Raw genomic sequence first — 16,721 nt, 5'->3', positions numbered from 1 at the left:
CTCATGAATTAAAATCCCACTGGACGGAGAACAAGGCCCCATGGGGAGTAGGATTGATCTTCTGCTGCGCTGAAGATCTGGCATTGTTTTATACCTTTTGAGGTGAAATCTTGACTCTTCAGGAATTAGTGCCACCTATGGCACTGCACCGATGGTCTCTAGCCACCCCTGGGAGCACCATGAAACAATCAGCATCCCCAAAAGCCACAGGGGAGGGTGAGGATGATGTTCCTGGGCTTGCTGTCCAAACGTACAGGGCACACTGTGCAGACTCATGGGAAAGGGACTGAGAGAGTACCTGGGTTTCTCTTCCCTCCACTTTTCCAGAGCTGCTGCTCTGTGCGTGGCTGGGCTGACTCCTTTCCTGCCAGCACTGTCTGTCCAGTGCCCATGGCCAAGGATGGGTGCCACGGGCAGCTGTGCACTGGCACATGGGATGTGGGGACTTTACCTAAAATGTAGTGCCCAGAAACTGCTTTGAGGTTGTAAAATGTGAGGAGATTCCTGATCTCGTGACTCAGCCCATGCTCCAGCCCCGGGGCCGAAGTGGCTCCTGAAGAGGTGAGGAGCAAAACTGCACTGAAAAGCTCAAGTTTTATTCAATGCAAACCAGCTGTCATTAGAGAAATTGCCTTCTGCTCACTGCTGGCCAAGATTTCCAATCCCAAATCCTTTCTTGTAACTGTGAAGAGCCCAGAGTGGGGACATCTACACTTGGGATAGGTAAAGCCCAACCACGGCTCAGTGCTGCAGAAAATTCTTCCCCCACTTTTTGTGACCATAAAGGGAATTAGACATCCTGTCTAAATGTGACTTCTTTGTGTCCCATCAGATAAAACCCAGGCAGGACAGCAATGGGGATGTGCACCTGTATCCTGTGAAACACAACAGGGAGCAAGCCGTCCCCACGGTGCCCATCCTCCACCACATCCACTCCCTGCCATCAGCAGGTAACACACCTTGTCTGAAGAGACAGAGACACTGCAGCCACCACTGATGTGACAGCCCAAAGCCAGCACACGCTCCTCCATGGCCCTCCTCCTTCAGATTCTGCCAGCAAATATCCTGCATTATGGATGCCGAGGTGCAAGGCTGCAGTGTGTGGAGCCAGAACTGGAACTGGAAATTCATAGTTCACACTACCAATTTGCCAGTCTCTTCTGCTGGGTACTTTTCTCTTTTTCTTCCCCAAAGCAGCAACAAAATACCAGGACAAGATACTTACACAGGGCAAGTGGAGCAGTGAAAGCTCTGGTTTTACTCTGTCCTTTTTCCTAGATCTTGGAAGAATGGAGCTGCTCCTGCACATCATTCCAACGAAACACTGACGAATGCCTGCTTTGCTAAAGCCCGAGATCCTTCCACAGAGATTTAAGACAAGCATTTCACAAAACTCGGAGGTGCAGAAAGCACAGGGAGAGGAGCCCAGCACCCCCAGTACCCCTTCTGCTGGAGGGGCTGTGCCAGTGCCAAGGGGGGGAACTGCCTGGGGGGTGTGTGTGAGCACTGTGGAGATCTCTGGGCTTCCACCCACTCTTGTGGGTCAGCAGAGAGCCCCTGTGCATCCTCTGTGCTTAAACCCTGGAGCTTGGGCTGCTCCTGGCATCTTGCAACCCATGTGGGACACGATCTCACCCAGTTCACCCCGGGGTGCTGTGAGAGCTGTGGGTTTGGCCCCTCACAGCGAGCAGCCCAACTCAGAGTAACACATAGGGAGCAAGCCTAGACCAGCCACCAGGCCACTGTTTTCAACAGCTTCTCAATGGATTCATGCTGAGAAAAAGGCAAGCCACGTTTATCACTGAGTCAGGTGAATTAAACATTCACATATATTTGCTGAAAAAAATTATATACATCTGTAGCAAGGCTCTCCCAAGTCTGAAAGATAAGCATCATCTAGTCACTAAATTAAAAAAATAAAAATCTGACTTTTAAATCTTTTTCTTTTTATCCATGTTCAAGAGCACAGACAGTTTATTTTGTTAGCACATTTGGTGAAGGATGTATGTGTGTGAATAGCCATGAAAACCGGTGAAAATTTGGCGTTTGTTTGGGATATGATGGAAAAGAAGAAGCAGCCACTTAACGCCTTACAGTCTAAATAATCCACAGAGTATATGGGGTTGCAAAAGGGTCACAAAGTAGCAAAGAGAAGCCTAAACACCCAGAGACATAGCATACATGTCTGCTAAGAAAGAACAAGGTATAGAGCATGCTGGCTAATTAAATAAATTTCACTTTAAACCCTGTTCCTTACGCATGTAACCCTGGAAAAACCATCCCATAACAAGAAACAGACTCGGAAGAGATTTCTGTATCCATTCACAGTAAGGCTTTGAAGATATATGAAGTTTTATAGCATTTGTATTTTAAGGATTTAGGGCAAGTACATGTTCTTCCACTGAATAAAAACAAAGTTAGTACTTAAAAGGTTCAAAAATATATCAATCGTGACTTTTTTTTTTACATAAATAAATTATATTGATTTTGGATTTAACAGCTGAAAAAACCCTTTCTGCTTCCACTGGAGGCAAAAAACTGAACAAAATGTTAGTTAAATAGAGATAGCAGCATTTCTAAGAAATCTGTTGATAGTGATACAGTATCTATGCTACAAGAATGTTATTAAATAGAACACAATTATTGGGGGGGAGGAGGATTGCATTATGATTGGCTACATACTTGAAAAAAAATCATCCAATCCAGTAAACTGAGAATAAATTCTGTGAAAATATAAACCAACTGGTTTTTTGACCACGGGTAACAGACTTCTTTGAGATGCTAATTTTAACATGTACATAATTTATAATCCCAAATGTATAAAAGACAATGACAAAAAGCATCATAAATAAATAATGCAAACTGAAATAGTTATGTCAAAACATTTGGACCATCTGATAAATTAGCAAAACTGCAACAGAAAAAAAAGGTAAAAAATACAGTAAATTGTGACAACCAAGTGTGAAACTGATGAGTAGCACACTCCAACTCCCTCCCAGCCTGCCCTTCGCTCACCACTGCACCACTGTGCCTTTATTCAATTCTCAGACCATGAGCTGCAAGTAAGAACAACCCCAAGTGAAAGAAGAATTAAAGGAGTGAGGGGAAGGAGAAATCAGAAGAGTTGCCTGTGGAGGAGTCTCAGTACCCAGAGCTGGAGTGGGGAGCTGGCAGCATTAAAACCCGTCCATTTGAAATGCAGATGCTGAAATGGTTTGGAGGACTGGAAATACTGTTCAACAGCAAACGGAATGGGAAGAAGCCAAAGTCATCTCTTCACAGTCCACCACTATAAAGTAAGAAACTCTCAAAGTCTCAAGGGTCCTTCTCAGAGGACTCCCCAAGGAGGGAAGCTGGCCTACAGCCTTCTCCGTGTTTGCTGAAAGAACGTCGCTTCTGGGGTAAGGAGAGGGAAATATAAAAACTCAGAAAGCCTCAGTATTCATGTAAGAGCATTAAAATCGGTGTGGTCTGTTCACGGCTGGAAAAAAATACCTTTAGAGCACCTGTAATGCCATAGCTGAGAACTAACGCCAGAGAGGAGAACTGAAGACAAGCAGAATGATGAAGGAACTGGTTGCTACAGATACAGTAACCCCAGAAAAGTCATGCAAGTGTGCAAAACCTTTCCAGCTCAAGCTGGAAACTTCTTGTAACTACCAAGGAAAGGGCAACTAAACTCCACGTAACATAAAACCAAACGTTGGTTTTAAAAAATACAAAAGAATGTCTACATCGTTTTTTCACTCTCTGCAGTTTGTATCCATACCTCTGAGGTGGGGGTGATCAAGAAATTATATCACTACCAGTTATGCGTTTCCTTTCAAAGAAATGAATATATGCATTTTCAATCATTAGTTATATACTTCTGTCTATACTACTATTCTAGTAACCATGATAAAATAGGGAAATACTTTAAATCAAAAATACACATTAGCACTTACTATAGCTGTGCTTTTAGCCCAAATATAGGCTTTTTCGTTCAGTGTCGCTGTAGACAGAAATAACCTTGTCTGTGTGTTAGACCAAGAGATAAACACTTTCCTTTTGCTCTTGTTTTTTTTGCTGCTTTTTCTTCTCAAAGGAGTGAGCAATTTGCAGGGGGTGACCAAGTACTGGACTTGCTATTGTCAGCTGGGATGATTGACTGGAAAAACAGAATGAGAATTCGGTGCCTCCCATACTAGCTAGACAACACTGTTTATCTAATAAAGTGGCAAGACCCTGCAACTATTAACATGTAGCATGTCACCAGTTTTTTCTGACAGGGAATTAGGTAGATAATATTACTCATGGAAACACAGGTTTATGAAGGTGGAGCGGGGTGGGAGGGGAAGTAACAAAGAGTTTATGGGATAAGAAACTCACAAGCCACAATCTTTCTGTGTTTTTCTTTCAATGAAACAAAAGTTCTAATCGGTATCGTGAGCAACTTGGCGCTCCTCCTCTGCTGGTCCATCCTGCTCCTTCTCTGCTGCTGCTGGCAGGCTCTGCTCCACACAGTTTTGACTATTTGCAGCTTCTTTTTCCGGCAGTGAGACAGTTTCTGGCTCTGGATTTGCCAATTCCCCTTTTGCTTTCTTCCTCTTCCGCTTCTGGCTCTCCAGGTTGGCTGCCTCCGAGTGCCTGGTTTGCTGGATGCCAGGCAGCGCCATGCCGATGCCAGGGGAAAGGAACATGGAGGGATAGATCAGTCCAGGGGACATCCCTGGGATAAGAAATGGGTTAAAAGCTACAGGACTACTGGTAGTTATTGCGGATTCTGTCTGATTAGAAAACGAACTAGGACCAGGCTTATCTTCAGCGAGAGGTTCTTTTTTCCCATCCTGGCTGCCCTGTTTCTCCTCATTGGCTTTCTCGGTGCTGGCTGTGCCACCTTTCGTTGTGCTTGTTAACGAAGTCGGAGCAGTTGCGGTGCAAGTCGTCGTCATCGGGGAGTTGAGGAGTCCTCCCACACCAAACATCTGGGGGACGGTGGCCATGCCTGGCAGCATCATGGGCAGCATGCTCAGGGTGCTCTTCACATCCTCACCAGCGGGAACTGCTGCAAAGCCAGCAGGAAACCCCACCAGCCCGGTCAGAGGGATCCCTTGCATATTTCTCATGTTCTGAAGTCCCACTAGATCCATCCCAGCAATTAGTCCGTTCATGAACAATGGTCCCATTCCAGAAGAAGAATCTGCTACAACCCCAGGGCCTTTAAGGAGTTCACTCCGGGGCCTCCTCCCTCTCCGGCGCGGCCCAGTGTCCCGGAGCACAGGCTCGGTGAGGATGCGATTGAATTTGTTTTCGGGTAAGTAGCCCTGAAAATGAGACATAACAAAGAACACTCAACAGTTACTACTGCAGCAAAGGGAGTCTGGCTTGTCTGTGCCCACATCTGCATCTCAGATGGTGTTGGCACAGAAATATTTGCCTACATGATATGGAATTTGAGAGGTACACACAACTTTTCCCCAAGGGATGCTGCCAAATGCAAAACACCCCTGCTCTGCCCTGGCAGTATCCTGTAATCTCAAATGCTCAGGGAAAGAAGGAGGAAGAATGCTTTTACCCTATTTTTCACCCCAGCCCTCAGCACCAGCTGCTCACAGCACAAGAAGCACCAGGGCAGCATGGTGTCAGCTGCCCACTCAGCTCCATGCCCAGCTCTAACTGTGCCTTCAGCAACGGGTGAAAGAATCCTCTTTGAGATGGGAAGGGCCAAATTTTCAATGCTCTGCAGGACAGCAAAGCTCATGAGATGACACAGAGAGTGGGCATGCTGTCTGAGGAATTCCTGGTCAGAGCTTCATGGAGATGCCAGGGAGCATTCAGAAAGCTCTTCTGACAGAAGAGACATGGGACCAAAACCCAGCAGCCAGAAGTGGGCGAGACCATCTGGTTACACAGAGCAGTGCAAGGGGATCCACAGCACAGCTTAACACTCCCTTTTTCAGCATCCTCAACACAGACATTTAAACATTTCCCTTTGTGGTTCCCTTGTATTCCACTCTTTGAACCATTTCAAATAAGAAATTTAGGTAGGAAAAGTATTTCCTGTTGACACCTGTACTGCAGAAATGTGAATTAGATGCACCTGGCAGTCTGCTAAGCACAGCATCTGGCCAAGGAGGGAGAACCTTCTGGGAGCATCTCCCACTGGCATGTGGGAGAAGCTCCACGGGGCCATGACTGCCCTCGGGCTCTGTGGGCAGAGCCAGCCCCAGCTCCTGCTGGCCTGAGTGCCCTGAGCAGCTGGCCATCCTTGTGCACCCCTCCCCCACCAGGACGGGTATGCATTCACCAAAAGCTCAGTGTCGATGGGGTGGGAATGATCATGGGATGCAGCCACTGCAGCAGGTCACAGGAGAGGTGCCCAGGCAGTGTGAGGCACACAGTGGTTTCCGTGGCAAAGAGACTGTCCCCTCAAATCAGGGGAAGGAAGAGCTGTCAGCTCACCCGGGGCTGGCTGCCCAGATGGGGCCCTGATGCCAGCCTGGACACGGAGCCGTTTCCAGGGCAGTGGGACAGACCGTGCCAAATCTCCAGCGCTAAGGAAAAACCAATTTGAGAGCAGTACAAACCTCTAAAGCCAACGGATTCACTCTCCAGCCCTCTGCAAGGATGTCACACAAACCACTGCAGCCCAAAACCAGGCAGCAGGTGAGAGGGACTGCAGGAAGAGGTCTGGATCATGCCAGCCCGTGTGGCAGGGCAGGGCGATCTGGCAGTGCCATGTGTGCCGCAGGGAAGAGCGTTCCTTCTCCACGCTCTGCCACACACCAGGCAGGGACTGCTGGATGGCCAGAGTGGGTGAATGTGGCACAGGAGGCTCTGTCCTGCCCCTCTCCCTGCCAGTGCCTGACCCTTCAGGCCTTTGGTGGGCCCACGGCTGTGCAGACAGAGTTCACAGGAGCTGAGGAAAAGCGTCAACTAGAGGTGTTTTTGAAAATTTGACCCATGAGAATGCTTTGTCCACACCCTGCTGTCCAGCTCCTAGGGCATTTCTCTTGCCCCTGCTACCCTAAGCATCCCAAAGCTCTCCAGCCAGGCATGCTGAGCCCCACTCCCGGGGCTCTGGCCCCTCTCTGTGGCCTGGCCATGGCCCCACGTCCCGCTCTGCCCTGGGGCTGCAGCCATCCCCTCCCACTCGCCCAGCCCAGGGTCTGCCTCGAAGCTCCCAGATCCTCACTGGAGAAAGGTTGTGGGGATGGGGAGGGGAAAAGAAAAGATGATATGATACAGATTTCTCCAAAAGCTCTAACTTACTGAAAGCTTAACAATGTCAGCCCAGTCAGCTGCAACAGCATACTCCAAGTTTGCATCAAGCCACCTTGGCAATTCCTTCAATGCTGGTGCCGTGGCTCCCCCTAACTATAAAACACAGCAGAAGGATGACCTCTATTGCAGAGAGAGTTATGTAAAATAATACAAAAAATATGATTACACTTCCCCTAGCTTCTTACTTTGGGCTGCAATTTGGCTGGGGTGGAGACTCTTGCCTTGCTACACTTGCCTTTCTGCAGGATTTGGTGTGGGCCTGCTGCCTCCAGACACACAGCTCAGGGAGAAAAGGCAGGTTCAGCCTCTGTGGCCCAGCCCATCACCCTCCCAGGTACCAGTGACAGGGACAGAGCTTCTGTAAAAGCCGTATTTAGAACTGGCAAAGTCCCCAACTCACCCAGGAAAGGCCAGCATGTGGGCAACAAAGGGGAACACAGATGTATCTGAAACAACCTTACTGCCTCACTCTTTTAATTTTGCTTTTAGATGTGATTAATGTCACATCACCTTCTGACCTTGTACAGTTCTGGGTGTGCTTAAGAACTAAATTTCAGTGCAAAGTACTCCTAAACACTCCTTCTTGCTCAGAGAAATGAACATCAGTGCCCTGGAGATTAAACTGCAGACAAGTAAATCCAAGCTCCTTGCTCAGAAAGCAAGAAAAAGCCCTTCCAACCCTTGACTTTCTTCAAGCCCAGCAGAGGGATGGGTATTGGTGTGCTCTGGCCTGTACCTCATAAGGAGGAACAAACCGAAGGTATTTACATGGCAATGTTACAATTTGTGGCATATTGCAATGAACTCAAGGGGAACAATCAAATCCAGAATGGGAAGCATATGACAGGGCTGTGCTGAGGGTGGCTTTAAAGCCAAAGGCTGCATCCCATTGCCACTGAGGGGTCTGTGCCCCCTGGCAAGGGATGACACTCCCACATCCCTCAGTTCACACAGCCAGCCACTTATTTCACAGGTCTGCATGATCCCGGGCACACGTGTCACAGGATAATGTACATTAGAGACCTATTCAGATGTTTGTCTCATCCACAGGCTTCTCTGGATTAAATCTCCCCCACAGGTGAGCTCAAGGTCTGCCGAGCATTTTGGGACACTGAGGGCAGAGCACAGAACAGGCCTTCGCTTACCCGCCGTCCGGTACCCTTATGTACCACCGGCACCCGCTCCTCTCCCGTCAGAGAGCTAATGTCCAGTTTGTTGGGGTCCTTGCAGCGCTGCCTCCTCTGCTTGGGCTTGTCTGAAAAATTCTGGAGTGCAAACAAGACAATGTTAATGAGACTAGATGTCTTAATGAGCCTGGCTGGCTACAAACCCTGCGGGAGAGCAGCATGGATGGGCTCCCAAGGGACAGGGAATCCCTTCGGGCTGAGGCAGGAGCAGCACCAGCAGCACAAACTGCTCCCTGCCACAGGACCAGCTCTCAGATGAGTAAAACTGATTTTTGTTCATACAAAGGGGTCTCCAAAGTACCCCACTAAGAGTGCTCTAGTCCTTTCCTACTCCCCTTCACTCCTGATGCTGCAGGTTTTTATACATGCATTTGTAAACAGGACACTGCATACAGCCAGTAAAGAGAGAACAGGTCTGTGTGTGCCACTTGTGTCACATTCATACAGCCACCTGCTTCTCACCAGCTCAGCTGTGCTGTGTTTCCTTCCTCTTTTGGATGTTTTCACCACAGAGATGCTGCACCATGTTTCTTTGGGATCAGAGCCCTCTGAACTGCAACCTACCGAGTTAGAGCCGAGTCATTGCACACCCATTGCATGCACTAAGTCCCACTGTCGATGTGCCTGCAGGGATGGAGCATTATGATGAACAACTTGGACAGTGTGGGCTCCTGAGAGTCAGAAAAAGACCCTGAATGCAGTTCATCCTTTGAACTGCACTACTGCAGTACCCCAAAGCCTCTCTCAATCCATCCTACCCAGAGAGAATAGATCCTGCAGGGCTGGCCTGGGGCACTGGCAGCTTGCTGGGAGCAAGAGCTTCACCAGAGGCATGGTCAGACAGGGTAAGCTCCACTACCTCCCTGGAAGTCAAGGTTGTTGGGAAGGAGTGGGAAGGCACCTCCACACCTGCTCCTGTGAGTCTGGCCCTGGGCACACAGCTGGATGTGTCGCTGGACTTTGAAAAGCAAAGGCCAACCTGCTGAGCAAATGTTGGGCTCCTCACCCCTCATCTTTAGTAAGCCTCAAAAGGCTAATGTCTTGCCTGTACTCCAAGCTCCAGGAAACCCCTGCCTTGGGCACATGATTCTCCAGGACCAAGATGCAGTCTTTTCTGTTTTACCACCACATTTCTTCCTGCTCTGTTTCATGGCCTGTGCTCTGCCTACCACATGGTCCATCAGGCTAAATAAGCTGAAACCTGTAGCAAACCGACCTGTGAAACCAAGAGGTGGAGGTTTATGAGACAGCAGGAAGATTCGGACTGTGCACCTCACTCTGAGCAACTGCTTTTTGAGACCATCCACAGCCACACGGTCATAGCCTGTCAACCTCCAACACAGCCTCTTTGGTCTGGCTCTTAAAGAGAGCAGATTTTCTCTTGCCTGGGAACCTTATTTAGTACAACAGCACTGCCCAGGTGAAAAAGAACAACATAGACAGACCTTGAGCACCTTAAATCCATTTTCTCATTTCTGTCCCCATCCATCCCTGGCACTTCTGGAAGACATTGTGCATTGGGCAGATGGATGCACTGCAGCTGGAAAACCAACCCTGGGCAACAGGGCTCAGCTCCTGGAGGATGCCAGACAGGTATACATCCAGAGAGCCCTGAGGATACTGACAGTCCCCCATCTGGGCATGTCTGTATTCTGGGGGAAAGGAGAGGAGTTCTCCAGCAGCAAGTGCTTTTTGTTCCTGTACAGGGGAACGGTGCTCACCTCTTAAACATGTCAAGAATCCCTGAACAGCCCCAATGAACACCACAAACCATGTTACAAGAAAAAGCCTATCACAAAGGAAAGGGCAACACACAAGGCAGGCACACACACACACACGCCACTGAAGGCCACCCTTACTGTGCCAAAGCTGGGAACATCGAGTGTGTAGTCAGACTGCTGCCGGAGCCAGTCAAGGAGACTCTTATTCGGGACAGCCTTCTCTTGGCTGCCTGCAGCTGGGACTGGCTGTGGAGTTGAGGTAGCAGCAACCGGCCCATCAGGGAGGGGACTGTTCTGAGGGGGCTGTGGCTGGTCTTCCTGAACATCCTGCCGTGGAAGGAGGAGCAGGGAGAGCCCATCAGCAGCATGCAATGATGCATGTGCACCCCGAGAAGCACAGCTCCCAAAGCAGGTCATCTGCTCCCATCACACAGACTAATTCATATACTCCCAGTGCCTCTTCCTTAAATCACCACCCACCACCACATTACATTTCCACTCCATCTCCAGCACTGGTGGTAGGGAAGGCAGAGAGAGCTGGGAGATGATTCTGAACTCACAAGGAAACACTCTGATCACCAGGAAGACAAACTTCCCCTCGGATCACTCCTAAAAGTGGTCTAGGGGCACTGGTATTGCTCCATTCTTTGAGTGGACCCCAGGACAAGGAGAGAGGGTGAAGTAGGATCTTGTCTTCCTCATCTTCTCGAAACCTAAACATTCCCTGAGGTGGGACAGCTGCTTTTGATAATGCTTACAACGATTCAAACACTCCAGAGTGCTGTAAAACAGAGGGATAACTTCCCTTCCTCCCTGCCTCGTCCTGCACAAACTAAGCTGCCCTGGAGGAAGCTGTGCAGTGTCATGGGCAGCAGAGCTTGGAGGGAAGAGCTGGGCCATGAAACAAACTGTGCTGACTCCACTGGGTCCATGTGAAAGGAGGGAGCATCAACTCACCGGCAGCCTGTTTGGAAGAGGCCTCTCCTTCAAGAAGATGAGGTCCATCCCTTCGACATTTTTCCTTCTGCCCCTTCTCCTTCTCATGGCAGCATCATCTCTTCGGAGGCTGCCATTTACAATCTGTCCAGTGACAGGATGGATTAACCCTGCCTGTAGGATACCAGACAAGTCCATGCCCAGGGAGCTCTGGAGGGCATTCACAGTCCCCAGTTTGGGCATGTTTGTGTTCAGGGGGAAAGGAGAGGAGCTCCCTGGGGACCCATCAGAGGCTCTGGACAAGTCCACTGCTGCCTCACGCCAGCCGTTCAGCACAATGGGGGGATGGACATGGGCTGCTGCCAGCTGCTCCAGGCTCCTCTGTTTGGCATCTCTTTCCATCTCGAATTCATAGGGTCTCCTGTGCTTCCGCTCGTCTTTTGCAAAGGCAGGGCTCAGGAAACCTTCCTGTGTGTACCAAAGCCACAGAGGGTTACAGCTGTTCCTGCCCTGCCCAGGGAACAGCTCCTCACACCAGCACTGAGCTAATGGCCATCCGCCCCTCCAAGGAGCCCTGAGGGATGTCCCTTCCCTGGGCACATCACATCTCTTTCCCTGTGTGGGGATGGCGCAGGAGCAACCTCGCACACACTCAAATATCCCAAGGTGTTATAACCATGGCTGCTCTGCCAGCTGCTGGGGCCCCAGGCCACCAGCTCCTGTCCAGTGTGACTGCTGGGGACTGGGGCACTGGGACTTGGGAGCTGGGGACTTGACAGGGCAGTGCTCCTTGCACTCCTTCCTTTGGCATACCAGTGGGATGTCTGGAGATGCCAATAACAGCTGCCGTCCAGGGAGAGCAGCAGGGTGCTGAGAGCACGGGGCGCTCACTAGGAGCTATCACCAGGGGACCAAGTGGCTAAAGCCGTGTATTATACAACCCACCTGGCACTAAGGGGCCCCACCTGAGAAACTCCTGAGTACTTCTGGGCAATGTCTCACTCCAGCCTGTCACTGCCTGAGGGCCCCCCTCACCTTTTGTACGCGTGACATTAAGACCCCGTTATTGAAGCTGGGATCAGGGGCTTCTGACTCAGTAAAGCTGCTCCTGCTGCCAGTGTTGCTGGCCATGGCTGGGGTTGTCAGCAGGCTCTGTGACTCAAACTGCTGGCTGGAGGAAGGCCACTTGCCCTTCAGGATGGCATGGCAGATGTTGTCAATGCGGTTGATGATCACACGGTCCTGCAAACAGAATTGCACGGTGGCAAGCTAAAATCGGAATGACTGACCCGTGTATGACAGCTCAGGATTAAAATCAAGCCCAATCCAGATGATCTCAGCTCAGCAGGGAACTGCTTTAGGGGCAAGCATCATCATGGCACAGGCGCTTAGGAAGAACACTTTGGCCAGAGCATCCAATGGGGTGTGCAGAGGAGCAGGAGGCAGAGCTGGAGCTGTGTGAGCCAATGCTGGCCACTTTGATACAAATTGTGTTCATTTTAACCTCACCTTAGGCCACTCAGAGAAGGAGTAAAGTGTCTTCTCCTGCAGCAGCTGGGCAATGGTCGGTGCCCGGGCATCATGAAGATCATCAATCTCCCCAGGCAGGACAGAAGCAGAATTCTTGTTCTCTTCCTCCAAGTACTTCTCTGGACCATCTGAAAAAACAAGGGAGAGCCTACCACCATCCTGCCTTTCTCCCCATCTAGAGGTGGGGAGCATCTCCTCACACATTCCCACCCCAATGCCCAGCTGGCTCCACAAAGGTCCCGAACAGTCCCCAAGAGTCTCTAAGAGAAGCAGCAGACCTGGATCAGGGCAGGGTCCCCAAGCTGCTCAGGGAGGACCATCACTCTCCTGAGCTGAGTTTGGGAGACTTGCAGTAGCCCCCCATCTCTGACCATTCCTAGGTGGGCGAGAAGAAGGGCATATGCTTTTCCAAAGGGAGCTGCTCAACAGGCAGTGCCCTGTGCCAGAAAGGGAAAGGAATCCTGCATTGTATGTCATGCTCTTAGCAGAAGGGCTGCTGGGGCTCAGGGTGGAGAGTTCTGAGAGAACTCTCAGAGAGAGAGTTCTGCAAATGCAGCCCCCAACGCCTTTTGCTCCCAGCTGCAGTAGCTAAAGGGACCTCAGCTCCTACAGATGGGAGGCCACTCCACAGGCTGGCCAGCCCCAAGGTTTAGCTCTGCAGAGAGGACAGCAGGTCCCTCCCACCATAGCTAGAGGTGACTGTCAACCTGAGGGAGCTCTCAGGACCATACCTGGGCTCTGGTTGCTGCTGGCTTTCTCCCCGTCATCTCTGTTCTCACACTCTTCTTGCTTTACGCCCTGAGGCTCAGGGTGTGGGGCCTCTGTGCAGCCTGTCCGCCCCTCAGCATCTCGGCCCAAGGGTTTCCCCCTGACACAGGGGGGCTCTGCCCCCCGAGGCCCCCCCTGAGGCAGAGGTGTGGGCAGGCTGAAGGGCTGGCTCTGAGCCTGGCCCGGTGAGTGCTGCTGGGTGCTCTCCTCATTCAAGCCACAGTCCTCCCTGCCCTCTGCCCTGGGCTCCCCCAGCCCCAGGGCCTCCCTCTCGCCATTTACATCTTCTGGGCAAGTGTCCTCAGGTGTGGGGAGACCAGAGCTCTGCTCCTCACCCCCCAGTTCATGAGCCTCGGGGTCACAATCAGCTCTGGTCCTGGGACCATTCAAGCCTTCCACAGCATCTGCTGCGGCCTCAGAGTTATCATCGTCCTCTTCTTCCTCCTCATCTTCCTCGCTATGGCTCTGACTTGGCCCCAACTTTGCCTCCAGTCCTTTCTCCTGCAGCAGACTGATGAACCTCTGCTCAGGAGGAACCTTTAGCTCGTAGTTATGAAGACTGGGACTGTAGAGCCCCACACCTAGGACTCTTTCCATGGTTCCATGCTCGGGCAGCCCCACCGCCGGGCTGGCAAGTGCTTCTTTCTGTTCCAAGCCTTTGCTGAGCTTGCTTGGGGCACTCTGTGAAGGACTGCTCTCGGGAGTAGAAGGTGAAGGCTCAGCTTCCTCATTCTGATTGTCTATTCGGTCAGAGCCCACCTGCAAACCCTCCAGGAAGGGAGCCTCTCTCATGGCATCTGCATCACAGCTGGATGGATCCTCATCCCCCTCCAGCTTGCCCTCGGAGAGTTTGGCAATGCTGCTTCCAACATCTGTGCAGCTTGGGCTGTCCCTGGCAAGGGAGCTCTGCTCGCTGGGACAGGCCTTCTCATCGTACATCATGCACACCAGGGAGTCTGGCAGCGAGCTCTCGTCGTAGTTACTGGAAATGATGTCCCGGACTTCAGACATGAATGTTTCACAGTTTGCATCCAGTGGGCTGCCCCCGGCCTGGGACATGGTGCTGTCCACGGTTTCTAGCTTGATGTGACTCTCGGCTTCGTTCTCCAGGGTTTCACAGGTCTGGTCCATCTGGCTGTACATGGGGGAACTGTAGAGTTTGGAGTTAGACTGATAAAGGCAGCACAGGGTTTCTGGGCCTGGGAGCCCCGTTCTTTTATGTTGGGCATAGTTTCTGTATGCGTCTAGAAAAGACAGCTGGGGGTCATTCATGATGTAGTAGTCAGTGCGGTTCAGGCCATGCTTGGCGGTGCCGATCAGCAGGTCCCGGTCGTGTTTGCCACACTCCCACCACACGGGCAGGTAGAGGCTGGGCCGGCACAGCTTGAGGCGCTCCTGGAGCTGGGGGCACTTGAGCACCTGCTCGCGCACCTTGCGCAGCAGCTCGATGCGGTACAGCGTCCTGGCAGCACGCTCCTCCGTGATGGGCTCCACATAGATGTCAGGGTCTGGAGGACCTACAGCAGGGACAGCAAAGCCAAGGACACGTTATTTGCGTTGGCAGAAGTTCCTCAGAGGCTTTTAACCCTTGCTCATACTGAAGGTAAGGTGGCACGAGTGCTTGCAGCCACTGTTGAGGCCTCTTTTTTCAGTCCCGATACCTCCCAGTCATATCCCACCAAATGGACACAGGGAGTAAAACCCCCTGACTTGAGCAGCTGGATCAAGAGCGGCACCAGCTGCAGAGGATTTCAGAGTCTTCTCTGAGCTCTGCTCCAGCAGCAGCAGCAGTGCTGGAGCAGCCTGGACCTGCAGGCAGAGCAGCTCCTGGCACTCTGAGCCTCTGGTAGCCCTTCAGCCCATTATCAGGGAAGGGCAACTCGTGCAGCTCTTCTGATGAGGAACACCTACCTAAGGCACAACACACACACACAAAGAACTGTGCCTAAGACTAGACCCCATTACAGCTCTGGGGCAAAATGTTTTCTGCTGCTATTGGAAACAAATCGCTTTGTGCCTAAATAGCCTCCAAGGAGCTTTTCATCTGTCATGTCCTCTGTGGTGCCAATGCAGGGCCTCTGCAGAGAACTCAATGAAAATGGATGCCCTGTGTGTTGGGCAGGCTTCCCGAGCCTCCTGCAGTGGATCCAGGCTCCATTTACCATGCAGCAGAGCTCCACAGTCAGCACAAGCATAGATGGAGTGGACTCTGTCCAACGGCACCTGAGGGATGCTTGGAGAGCAGCAATACAGCTCATCCAAACAACCTAAAGCTCATCCAAACAACCCCCAGCTCCAGCATGGAGCTATGCTTTGTGTGAGCTCTACTTGTCTCTCACATATAGAGGTTGCTACCTTGGATAAAACTGGTTGTGATTTCTTGTGAGAACTCTGAAAGTTTTGTGAGAGCAGGAGCAGGAGTCCATGGGGCTGCTCTGCCCTCCCACTGTGCCAGGGAGGCACTACATGGTGGGGACAAGGCAGCCAGAAATGCATGACTGCTGCAAGCCCATAGCCTGCATCTCACTGCTTCCAACTGTCTCTGAAGCTCCTCCCTTGCTCTCCTGCTTCACAAGAGGAGTGGGATCCCTTCTACACGGACCTACCATTACCCCCACATAGGCCATGCAATTTCCACTCACCATCCTCTTTCCATAAAGGGAGACCACAGACATTCTTGCACATGGCCACAAAGCTGTAGAAGTACTTCTCCAGGCTCTCATCAGTCTTCTTCTCCAGTCGAGAGATGGCTCGGAACTGGGCCCAGTCAAAGATTTTTTTCTCTTGGTCATAGATAACCCCAAAGGAGGAGACAGTGCGGTAGAAATCTGCCTGCTCCCTCCTGGTCCACCTGTGGAGCAAGGAGGAGACCACTAAGACACGTTCTGGGCCCAGAGCAGGCAAAGAGGCTCAGAGAGTATGGTCTAATTACTGACCAACCGTTTTGAGGGAGGTGTCCAGGAGGAGCACACTGAGGAGACCACCACAGCCCAAGATGCTCTGCCCTCTGGTGCACAGGGAGGAGGAGCAGAGGCCACGAGCCCTCTGACTCTCAACTCATTGCTGAAAAAACCCTCTTGGCTGTTTCAAGAAACCCCTTAGTGCAGCTCTGGGCTGTACTGCCAACAGGGTGCAGGCTCCAGCATCTTCTGTGGAAGCACAAACCTATCCCATTTACTCCCTTCCTGCCACATCAAGCTGTTTCACTTCCATGGAAAGGTCAGTAATCTGTACCAGGAATTACAAAGGAAGGATATGCAGACACAGTTTTCATCCAGCCTCTTCAAGAGGGAAACTGAGACTGGGGCTTGCTGCT

General features: G+C 51.1%; 1 protein-coding gene across 11 annotated transcripts in view; it reads right to left on the bottom strand.

Moving 5' to 3' along the window:
• Window positions 1-1,794: 1,794 nt before the first annotated feature.
• The window catches only part of CHD6 (chromodomain helicase DNA binding protein 6), a 93,597-nt gene continuing 78,670 nt past the window's right edge, over window positions 1,795-16,721 (bottom strand). For 7 of the 11 annotated variants that reach the window (XM_014886248.2, XM_088175230.1, XM_014886242.2 and 4 more), the window contains exons 29-37: window positions 16,048-16,256; window positions 13,369-14,922; window positions 12,617-12,765; window positions 12,143-12,349; window positions 11,129-11,575; window positions 10,310-10,498; window positions 8,409-8,528; window positions 7,252-7,356; window positions 1,795-5,303 (exon numbers count right to left, since the gene is read on the bottom strand). In XM_014886248.2, coding sequence (XP_014741734.2) covers window positions 4,413-5,303; window positions 7,252-7,356; window positions 8,409-8,528; window positions 10,310-10,498; window positions 11,129-11,575; window positions 12,143-12,349; window positions 12,617-12,765; window positions 13,369-14,922; window positions 16,048-16,256 — 3,871 coding nt within the window. In that variant the 3' untranslated portion in view covers window positions 1,795-4,412. The remainder of the gene's footprint in view (window positions 5,304-7,251; window positions 7,357-8,408; window positions 8,529-10,309; window positions 10,499-11,128; window positions 11,576-12,142; window positions 12,350-12,616; window positions 12,766-13,368; window positions 14,923-16,047; window positions 16,257-16,721) is intronic. The other 4 variants (XM_014886249.2, XM_014886251.2, XM_014886250.2 and 1 more) reach the window with 3 other exon arrangements.

The sequence above is a fragment of the Sturnus vulgaris genome, chromosome 17 (genome assembly GCF_052056855.1).
Source record: "Sturnus vulgaris isolate bStuVul1 chromosome 17, bStuVul1.hap1, whole genome shotgun sequence".
Taxonomy (NCBI): domain Eukaryota; kingdom Metazoa; phylum Chordata; class Aves; order Passeriformes; family Sturnidae; genus Sturnus; species Sturnus vulgaris.
This window is presented reverse-complemented; position numbering and strand designations above follow the sequence as displayed.